At 52.4% G+C, this 11,289-nt stretch overlaps 1 protein-coding gene across 2 annotated transcripts in view; it reads left to right on the top strand.

Annotated features, from left to right (window-relative positions):
* Positions 1–2,076: 2,076 nt before the first annotated feature.
* Positions 2,077–11,289, top strand: part of SH3PXD2B (SH3 and PX domains 2B) — a 120,590-nt gene continuing 111,377 nt past the window's right edge. For both annotated transcript variants that reach the window (XM_031011297.3, XM_031011296.3), the window contains exon 1: positions 2,077–2,329. In XM_031011297.3, coding sequence (XP_030867157.2) covers positions 2,255–2,329 — 75 coding nt within the window. In that variant the 5' untranslated portion in view covers positions 2,077–2,254. The remainder of the gene's footprint in view (positions 2,330–11,289) is intronic.

Here is an 11,289-nt window from a genome sequence, read left to right as displayed (position 1 = left end):
TGGTGTGGCTGGGGGCAGGTCTCTCTGCCTCTCCGGAAAAACCCAGGAAGCTGGCTGATTCAGAGAGGGCCTCTAGCTTCTGCCTTATTAGGAAGGCTTGGCTCCTAATAAGGCAATGCACGATGTGGCAGGGACAGAAAAGCAGATCTTCACTTCTTTGGACATTTCCAATGAGGCCTCAGGACCCTCTGGCTTGGGACTGTACTTCAGAAGAATGTGCCTTACAGGAATTACATGAGTGAGGGTCCTGGCACCGAACAGATGCCACCCTCAAGCTGGGTCCATGAAGACAGTTTAGTAAAGGGTCAATGTATACAGGTGTGGGCGGGGCTAAGGAAGCACCGAAGATGGCGTAGTACCCAGGGCTTGCAACAGCAAGACTGTCACTGTCCTGAGCAGAAAAGCGGCTTCGGGAACCCTGAGAGAGACCACGTGAGAAAGGGCACCTTTGGTAAAAACAATCGGGGAGGAGGGGCTTAGGGATTAAATACCCAGACCTCCCTCTCTCCTCTTGCCCTCAATCTCCTGCCAGGCCCTTCCACTGGCCAAGCCAAACAGGAAGACCAGGACAGAGAGCTGTCAGTGAAATCCACACAGGCCAGCCTCTGGGGCCGGAGGAGGATGGTAAAGTCTGGCAAGGAAGTCAGAGGAGCAAACGGAGGGGCGGATCCAAAGTGAATCAGCTCAAATCATCCACGTGGCCTGGCCAGGGTGGCTGAGAGCCGTCCTCCCCTGGATAAGCCCACCCTCTTCCAAAGGCTGATCCTGGACCGGGGTGGGAAGTAGCTCTGTCGTGGCATGGAGAAGAGTCGTACGGTTTGTTGAAAAGAGCCCCCACTTACTGGCTGTGAAAACACTGGCCAGGGGCCTAAACCTCCCATCCATGCATTATATATTCATTTATCCATTCATTCAGCCAACATCTCCTGAAAGTGACTCAGTGCCCAGCCAGTGCTAGGAGGCACTAGATGAAGAAACGAGGAGCTGCCCCAGCCACGGTAGCTTCAACGTGTGAGATCCACCTAGAGCCAGGCAGTGACGGGCTCCATCCACCGGCTCCCTGACTCTGGACCTTCACTGATGTAATTCCTGTAAGGCACATTCTTCTGAAGTACAGTTCCCAAGTCAGAGGGTCCTCAGGCCTCATTGGAAATGTCCAAATGTCTGGAGGCCGTCCTCTGTAAAAACACCTTTTCCTCCTAGAGTCTGCCTGAGGATGCAAAGACAGCATTTGTGAAAAGCAGGGGCCACGGGGCCCAGCGAGCAGTTAACTGCTCCGCAACTGGAAATCGATGGCCTTGCTAACAAGCACCCAGGTGCCCCTCACACATAGTCACCACCCTTTTATCCCCTTTTGTTGCTTCCATCGCAATTACATTGCACATATGCGCATTTGTTGCAGTTTTTCTCTCCCTCACTCCCCATGTCCCAGACTGAGGCTGGGGGAACCTGGTCACGGTCTCTTGCTCCTCCTGAATCACCAGGGCTTGGGGTGGGTTTAGGAATGCCAGCACTTATACCATGAACTGCACTGCGGAATGGCTTCACATGCACTTAATCCTGGGCGCAGCACCGGCAGGCAGGCGGTACTACTGACACATGCTACAACATGGATGAGCCTTGAGGACATTATGCCGAGTGAAATAAGCCAGACACAAAAAGACAAACATGGTGCTTGTACTACTAGGCTCATAGTTTAGACGAAGAGACCCAACCCAGAGAGGTTAAGCAACTTGCCGAAGGCACAGAGTGGAAAAGCGGCAAAGCCGGGATTCGAACCCGGGTGTCCGGCTCTCCAAACTGGCGGTGGATGGCGGCTGCCGGAGCGAGAGTGCTGGAATGAATCGACACGTCAATCAGTGAACGGGCGACGGGGTCAGTCCAGTCCCCTCCCCCGGCGCGGCGGCTCAGCACCGGGACAAAGGCCGGGCGGGGGCCGGACGTGGCCGGCGGGGTTCGCGGGCGGTGGGCGGGGGTCGGGGCCGGGCCCTTTAAGGGGGGCGGGCCGGCGGCGCGGGGGGCGGTGCGGGGGGCGGTGCGGGGGGCGGGCCGGGGGCGGGCGGCGGCGGCTGGGCCCGGCTGGAGTGCGCGCCGAGCGAAGGGCGGCGGCGGTGGCGGCGGCGGCTCGTGCTCGGCCCCGGCTGCGATTGCGCTCAGCTCCAGGTTCCCTGCCCGCGGCGGCGCGCCCCCAGCGCTCCCTGCACCCCGCGCCCCCAGCACCCGCGCTCGGCCCGCTGCGGGCGGAGGAGCGGCCATGCCGCCGCGGCGCAGCATCGTGGAGGTGAAGGTGCTAGACGTGCAGAAGCGGCGGGTGCCCAACAAGCATTATGTGAGTGCGGCGCGGCCCCCACGCCCCCTTGAGCCCGCGCCCCGTCGGGGGCGACCGAGGGCCCCCGGCTCGGAAAACTTCTGCCTCCAGCGCTTCCCGTCCCCTCCTCCCCTGCTCTCCCCTCGGCCCTGCGGCGGCGCTGCCCGGGTCCCTCCCGACTCCTCCTCCCTCCCTCCGCTCCCCTCCCCGCTTTTGCCTCGTTCTCCCCCTCCATCCCTTCCTCCCGCCTCGCCCCCCTACTCGCCTCCCTGCGGCTCCTGTACCCCTTTCCGTCTCCTCCGTGTCCCCCCAACTCCCGTCCTGCTCATCTGTGGGAAAGTCTGGCCCCAGCCGGTGAGGGGCCTGAGACAGAAAGCGGGAGAGAGAGAAGTGCCTGTTCTCAGGCCGCCCGCCTTGCCCCTCCTTGTCCAGAGGCGCGCAGACCCGCAGTCCCCAGCCACAGGTAGCCCCTCTAGGGATCGCCGAATTTGACTCCGTTCTTTGGCAAGAGCCGGCCTGGGCGATGGAGGAGATCTCTGGGAATGGATCATTTGAGTGGCTACGCCTTTAAAGAGTTAAAAACATCCCCTGCCCCCTCTCTCCAGTAACTTCTGTTTTAAAATGTACGAAAGTTTTCTCCTGGCATCTCCCTCTGGAACATGGGAATCTTGTTTGGAGCTGGCAAGGACTTGAGAAAATGGGACAGTAGCGTCGTTTTGCAGATAGGAAGGCTGAGGCTCAGAGGTTGCAGGTCCTGGAACATAGAGCTGCATTCGGGCTTCCCTCCCTCCAGCAGGGGTGCCTGGGGCTGACGGTGACCTGCAGGTGGAAAGTGGCTTCCGCAGCAACCTAGGGGACACGTCTGCAGATTCAGGAGGCCCTGGGACCACCTCGCAGGTTCTAGGTGGAGATAAAGGGGATGTGGGGTGATGGGCCCACATGAGGCCTTGGGGAGGGCCTCATTACAGCAGGGAAGGGGGCTATAGTGTCTCTGGCGGTGAGAAGTGGGCAGTGGCGGAGCCTGGCTGCAGAGAAGTTAACCAGGAAGGGAAAAAGAGTAAGAGGGAGGGAAAAAATCCTAACAAAGAAGTATAGAACAATGAATAGAAAAGGGCGTTGGCTGGCTAAATTAAGCTCCTTGGCCTCCCTGGAAGTCGTCTTCAGATCTTTTTTTTTTTTTAAGAACTAATTATTACAAAGTAGATCTGCATGCCTTCCATGAATAGCCTATGAAATTCTGAAAGGAGATAGCCGGGAACCCACTCCGCGCTCTCCACAAGAAAGGGTGTGCTGTGTGAGTCTGTATTGTTATTGGCTGGGCAGCCAGTTATTCAGCCCTTAGCCAGGCGGTGGGAAGCTATTTCCTGGACCTGTGGCATCTTTATATAGAGTGAAGTTTCCCTTGATTCCAGAGCTGAGCTAAATTGTCTTTTTTTTTCTTCCTTTTTTTATTTTTTGTTAACTGTTTTCAAATGCTGCCAAATCTTAGTTTCTTGTTTGAGCCTGTTAGCGTGTAAGTGAGTTTGCCTCTTTGGCATGAAGACAGTTTTCACCAACATGGCAACTGGAGGAAGTCTGGAATTCTCCATGCCACCTCCCACCAGGTCTGTGAGCTGGCAAAAACGAGAATAGATACCGCCACCGAGGACCGGCCATCATCGTCCACGCGCCCTCTTCTGGCCTCTCCTATCACACCCATATCAGGCAGAGGGCCTTAAGCCCATTTGACAGATGAGGAAACCAGGGCTCAGCAAAGTGAGGTCCCACGCCTAAGGTCACAGTCAAGAGCCAAGCAGGGATGTAGATCCAGGCCCGCTGGACCCCAAAAGGACCACACCACTTCCCACATCCGGTACCCCTATAGTTTCTCTGAGCAAAGTCCTCTGAAAAACTGGGAAATCTCTCATATCATTAGTGAAAACCTGGAAGCTTTTCATTCTCTGCTCTGTCAGCTCCATCTTTGCCAGTTTTTTGAAGGTTTTGCGCTTTGAGAACCGTCTTTTGAAGCTTTCAGCCACTTTTTGGGGGCCCCCTGAGACAAGTTTCTATGTTAAAACATAGATTGGGATTCAGATCTTGGCCTCCCAGCTTGTAGCTGTGTCACCTCAGCCTCAGTTTTTTCATCTGTGTAATGGGGATGGTGGTGTCCATTTCCTAGGGGTAGCAGCCACATGACAGGCTGCCTTAGGGCATTCCTAAATGCCCTAAAGGCATAGCTCCCTGCCTGCCTGTCCTGAGGTATCTTGTCACTGATTGGGAACATGCCAAAGTCACATGGTAGGGGGATTCATCAAGAACTTGTTTTTCTGCATGTGGCTTTAGTCACTCATGTGATTCAAGGGGCTCTCTCCCTTCTAGCCCAGGCTTCTGGGTTCATCAGATGAGGAGGGGCAATGGGCTGAACTGAAGCCTGAGTCATCCACAGGAACAGAGAACATTTACTGCCTTGATGGCAGGGGGGCCGAACCCAATGGAAACAGATCCCTGTGGTGGGCGACCGCTGCTGTTCCCAAGCTCCACCCTAACCCCTCACACAATCTGGAAAGAGCGGGCATGAAGGCAGCTATTGGTGGGCCTGGGCTTTGACTCCCATTTGGTATCCCTCTTTCTGAAGCCACCCTGGAGAGACAGCATCAGCTGGGGAGTTGAACTTTTCTGCTGTGTAACCTCGGACTGGTTGGTTTGCCTCTCTGAGCTCTAGCTTCTGTGTAAATACTGCTACATCCCTCAAGGGCAGAGTTTCTCAAACTCAACACTTTTGACATTTGGGGCTGGATCATTCTTTGTTATAGGGCTGTCCTGTGGATTGCAGGATGTTTAGCGGCATCCCTGGCTTCTACCCAACTAGTCATCCCCCTTCCCAATTGTGACACCCAAAAGGCCTCCAGGCATTGATTGCTGCATGTCCTCTGGGGGGCAGCACCACACACATCACACCCGAGCCACTGCACCATAGAATATAAAGTCAGTTTTTGAGAGTCCTCTTCACTACGCCCCCTAATTTCCCACTACCCCTCTCCCCATTTGCAGCCATCTCGGCCACCACCTGCTCATCACTCACTTGCCTGTGAGGGACAGGGTCACAGGTGCTGTAGATGTCATTGGAAAACTGCACCCGGAGTTCAGGGCTGCCCATCAGGGCTGGGCCACCTGCTCCCTCTGAAATGGTGCCTTCTCCATGATCAGAATGGCGTCCTCTCCAGCCCCAGCCTCAGTCACCCGCAGGCAGAGACATCATCCATGGGCCCGGGGCAGAGCCACAGGCCAGGTCTGGAGAATGCAGGGCCTGTGAGATCCTGAGAGGCTGATGACAGTGAACCATGATATTGTTTGGAGAGCGTTTCCCTGGAGCCACTGCCCTCTGTTGGAAGCAGGGAGATGAAGATTTGGGGAGCTGCTGCCTTTCTCTGCCAGCATCTTTCCTGCACTAGAGCCCGAGGGCTTGGGGATGAATGGAGAGGGGCTTTTGAGGGTGACATCCTGGGAGACGCTCCCCAGCTAGCTTGTCTTCAGCTTGAGGGGAGGAAGAAGAGCTCCAGGTGGGATTTGTGGGTTTTATTTGGATCACCCCATTTCCCGCACTGGAGAGGGATGTACAGAAGCATTAGTGTCTCGGCAGCAGGGGCCTGGAGATGCTGGCCTGCTCTGTCTCAAGATCTTTAAATGTTAAGAGGAGCAGGATGGTCGGAATATTTATGGCAGCAAGAATAACTGTGGTCAAAGTGTCCTCGGTAACCTGAGCGGGGCACTGGGTCCCTTTCAAATGGGTATATTTTCAATATAGTAATACAATATTCTGCACATATATAGATACATACAATAAAATAGCTATCTATATCTATATACCTTCCAAGTCTTCACATCTCTATATTTTGCCAATTTGTTTCAAAACTTTTTTGTTTTTATTTTTAAGAAATAAAGCATTGCAGATGCAAACCCCCCGGACGCCCTCCCCGATGCTGCTCCTCCCCCATAAAACCACTATCCTGCATTTGATGTTGATCATTCCCATGCACTTACAAAAAATAGACTAATAGATAGGATTTTTTTTTAAACAGCTTTCTTGAGGTATAATTTACATACCATAAAATTCACCCATTGTACGTGTGCAATTCACTTTTTAAAGTACATTTGCAGAGCTATGCAACCATCACCACAATGCAGTATTGTAACATTTCCATCATCCCCAGAAAGATCCCCCACGCCCATTTGCCATCAATCCCCTTCCCACCGCAGCCCATGGACCTTTTAATGTTTTTCCCTTTTTAACATTCCCTAAAATCTTGTATTGTCGTGAATGTTTTAAAACTATAAATAAGCATTACACTTTTGAGATCTATGTCGATCCAGCTAGCTCCAGTTCGTTTTAACTGTCGTTTACTATGGCATTGATGAATATGCCCCTGTTTTTTCAAGCTCGTGCCGGGAACTGTTAGGATGTTTCCAGCAGTTGACTTTCTTACAGCTGCCTCCTTGCACAGGGTCCCACGGTAGAATTGCTGGGTCTTGGGGTTTGTGCGTTTTCAACTTTGCACTTACATCCCCAGGGTTCCCTTTGCTCTCTGTTCTTGCTAACACTCCGTATCATCAGACTTTTCAGTCTTTGCCAATCCAATAGGTGCAAAAGTGGTGCTTGTTCACACCAGTAAGGTTGAGCAGCTTTTCATACCTTTATCGGCTGAGTTTCCTCTTCTGTGAATTACCAGTTTTTATCCTTTGCCTGTTTTTCAATATATTGGGTTATTTGTCTTTTATTGATTGGCGGGATTTATTTATACATTTGGGATACTAATCCTTCAGGTAATTACATTAGTTTTTTGTTTTCCCCTGGAGGAGTCTGCAGATTCAGAGAGGTGGAGGCATGTGCCTGAGGTCACACAGCAAGGAGTGTCTGCGTGGGAGTTGGGCTACATGCCCTTGTGTCTGGGAGAAACATAGGGGGATCCTGTGATTCCACCACGGAGCTGACTGACCTTGGATGGGTCACTTAGGCTTCTGGACCCCGGTTTCCCCTTATATGAGATACTGGGGCCGTCCCAGGCCCTTCTCTGATCTCACCATTTATTCAGCCCCAACTGAAGAAGTGCAAGCCACCGCCAGCCCTTAGTCATTCTCACCCCAGGAAGCTCTGGGTAGATGGTGCCCCTGGAGTGATGGCTCTGCAGGCTCTGTGCTGCCAGCCCTGAAACCTCCCTATTTGATTTGCCAGGCTCCGGAAGCCTAGGGGTCACTGTGCTGAGCAGCTGAGTTTGGAAGAGTAGATTGCGCCCTTAGTAGGCATTACTGGCATTCTCAGCCCCTTAAGGGGCCTCCAGCAGGTGAGCCCAATGGTCTAGAACAAACCATGGATCTGCTGCCCAAATTAGCTTCATTATCTTCTCCAGCCCCCAGTTTCCTCCCTCTCCTCCTATCCCTGGCACCTGTTTTGTGGGAACACAGAGGGCAGGGCAGCAAAGTTGAGTGGAAAGAACTCAGGTGTTAGAGGTAAACATCTGGGTTCAAGTTCTTCCTGGCCTTGGACAACTGGCCGAATGCCCCCCCTTAGTTTTTACATTTGTAAAATAGGTGCAGTGACTTCCTTCTGGGATGGTTGTGCAGGCTTTTGGTGATGTATGCACGGAATCTGTGCTCCACCCCTGCTGCTGGGAAGAATAAAACTGCTAGCACATGTCTTTCCAACCCACCGTTACCTTCATGATGAAAAGACCTGGCTTTGAATTCTCTTCAAGCGCTCCTGAGCGGGGTGACCTTGCACTATGTGAGGATCTGTAAAATGGGAATAGTCATAGTACCTAGCACACAATGCTGAGCCTCACGGGTATAAAAGGCACTCAGTAAATCACTTGAACCTGGGAGGTGGAGGTTGCAGTGAGCCGAGATCACGCCACTTCACTCCAGCCTGGGTGACAAAGGGAGACTCTGTCGGCAAAAATAAAATAAAGGTACTCAATAAATGGTAGTCATGAAAAGTACTATTGATGATAATAATAGTCGTGATCTAAATTTCTGCACCGCTTTCCGGCCTGCTGCCCAGAAGGCACACTATGCAGTTTTCATTGTCTTTTCATTCAAGAGGCATTCTGGGGGATACCTGCCCCAGGCTGGGCCCATGCTGCTGCTGGGATAGGCCCCCGGGAGCAAGGCAGAGCCATTCCTACCTATTGCACAGGGGGGTTCTTGTCCTCTACTGTGTCTGTGTCACAAGAGTTAGGGCCCTCTTAAGGCCCCTTGGGTAGGTTTTTCTTTAACGACTATTGCTTTCTTTGGATTGGGAAAAAGTAGGTGCTTGTCACACAGGCAAGCTATGTGTGCCAAGTGAGTGGCAAGCAGAGGGCATTTCTGTGTTGATGCTATCTTTCTGGGATGCTCTGCTAGGGACCTGGTCAACCATGCTCCCCCATCCCATCCCCCACCCCACCCCATAGGTGCAATGCACCAGCCCCTCAGCTCACCTGGCCGGTCATCCTCAATGGGAGAAGTCCCAGCCTGCTCTGGTGCACTCTGTGCTGCTGCAGGTGTCTCAGGGTCAAAGGAGGTGGAGCAGTCATATCTTCACATTATTTAAATGTCACTTTAGTTCAGACTTTGAATCAATGCCATTCTGCGCCTCTAGTGGGCTGAGAAAGTACATCAGACAGCTTGGGTTCAAATCCCTGCTCTGCCACCTACCAACTGTGTGACCTCAGACAAGCCTCTGTGCCTCAGTTTCCTCATCTATAAAATGAGGATAAAAATAGTTCCAATTTCATAAGGCTAATGTGAGAGTTAAAGGGGCCTAGCATGTAATTGAGGTTTGATAATGGTAAACTATATTAGGAGTGTACAAACCTAGTATCATTTATGATCATAAAAGGTTGGTAACCACTTAAAAGTGCATCAGTAGAGATGCAAAGATAAAACGTGTTATATCCATGAGCTAGAATACCATCAAGATGGTAAAACTGTGTTCCATCTTCTATCACAAGAATATTAAATAGCTAAAGCTGGTTTGCAAAATAGCATGCTCAGGCTGATTTTCACCTGATTACAAACGAAGGATGAAAATATGAGTCTGTGTAAGCTCAGAAATACAGCTGATAAAATGTCATTCCTTTTTTTTTTTCTGCTTGTCTGTGCTTTTCTGTTTTCCGAATGTTCTGCAATGAACACATATTCTTGTTTTTAGTAAAAATAAAAAAACAGCAAATGCTCATTTTTAAAAAGAAGCTGTGTCAAGCTGGGGCAGCTCCAGCCAGATCCCCACATCCTGCTGCCCCATCCTGTCCCAAAAGATTCTCCTGTCCTCCCGAGGCAGGCACTAGCCTTCAGAGGCTCTTTCCCCACTCCTGCCACAGAGGGAGGTCTCTGGATGTGGCTTTCCAGTCCGTGAGCTAGAGAAATAGAAAGCGATGAGTTTAAAATACCACGAGGGAAGGCCTGGGCAGATGCTTTCCTAGTTAAAATGCTCCTTGCTCAGCAAGTCCAGGCCCTTCCCCATCGTGCTTGCAGCCAAATAGGGTTGGGAAGAATTGTAGGCTCAAGTTCTGCAGATCCAGCATGGTCTGTACCCTAAGGTCACAGGGCACCAGAAACGTCATCCAGGTTAGAGATGTGCCCTACAGCCCACTTCCCTGGGCGTTTCATGCATCCTCTTGCCTCCCACCGGAGGTGCAGGCGAGTCGGTAAGCAGCCCAGTTGTCACACTGCCAAACAAGGAAGGCTAGAGGGACCGTGCCGTTCCTGCCGTGACACTCACGTCCTGCTTGCAAATTGCGCATCCTTTTTTCCTCGGAGAAAGAGCTGTGGTAGCGGGAATGTCAGGGGAGCAGTCTTGCTTTGCATGACTCAGTTTTCCCCTTCCCCTTGGCGATGAAGCCAGCTGTGGGTCCCTGCAGCTGCAGGAAAGGGAGCCACTGCCCCCCGAGCAGCCTGTTAGTCTGGTGGGTTCAACCAGGGAGTTGTGAGCACCCACAAGTGGCCAAAAGAGAAGACAGGTTTATTGAGAAGGCCATGTGGCTTCTGCAGGCAGGGCCTGGGTTCTAATTTGGTTCTGTCATTCACTCACTGTTGGCCCTGAGCCTTCTCTGGGCAGTAGGGGGCTTTGTTGGGGAGATCCAATGAGCTTTTATGCAGAATGCCTGAGGAGGAGTGCTGCTGGCCTGGGTAATGCCCAGAAGCCGAGGCTCTGTGGTCCCTATCCTAGAGCCCTTGTTGGGGGGGTCAGCTGGCCCCTGGGTGGAGCTGGCATCCTTTGCCCACTGACGTGACACGGGAACCAGCTGACATGACAGACTCAGGAGGCTCAGTGCCTCCAGCAGTGAGCCGGGGGCAGGGCTCGTGTGGCTGCCTGCTCCGGACTCTGCCTCTGCAGAAGCCTGCGGACCTGAGCTCCACCACAAGCCATCGGCCTCTGCCCCATTCTCCAAACTGCAGGACTTTCTCCTCCCTTATTTGCTGGCCCAGATGCACACCTGCAGGCGGGCATGACTCTCAGCCCAGGGTCTTCTTCAGGTGGTAAAGGGAGGAGGGGCTGTGGGCAGAGCTCACCTGCCTGTTTCTGCAGCCCTGTCTCAGGCTTTCCCAGGGCTGAGGGTGGCCAGAGTTAGCAAATGAAAATGCAGAATGCCCAGTTCAATTTCGGTTTCAAATAAACATGCAATATTTGGGACATATTTATGAGAAACAATTATTCGTTGTTTATCCGAAATTCAGATTTTACTGGGCGTCCTATTCTTTATCTGGCAAAGCTGCCAGAGCTACCACTTTGGAAAAACAGCAACCACCACCAGGAAGGCTTCATTATAAGGGCTGGGCATGGGAGTTCACGCCTGTAATCCCAGCATCTTGGGAGGCTGAGGCGAGAAGATCACTTGAGCCCAGAAGTTCAGTACCAGCCTGGGGAACATAGTGAGACCTCATCTCTACTAAAAATCCACAAAATTAGCTGGGTGTGATGATTCTCACCTGCAGTCCCAGCTACTTGAGAGGCTGAGGCAGGAAGA

This window comes from Gorilla gorilla, chromosome 4 (assembly GCF_029281585.2).
Source record: "Gorilla gorilla gorilla isolate KB3781 chromosome 4, NHGRI_mGorGor1-v2.1_pri, whole genome shotgun sequence".
Lineage (NCBI taxonomy): Eukaryota > Metazoa > Chordata > Mammalia > Primates > Hominidae > Gorilla > Gorilla gorilla.
Note: the sequence above shows the minus strand (reverse complement) of the source record. Positions and strands in the feature narration are given on the sequence as shown.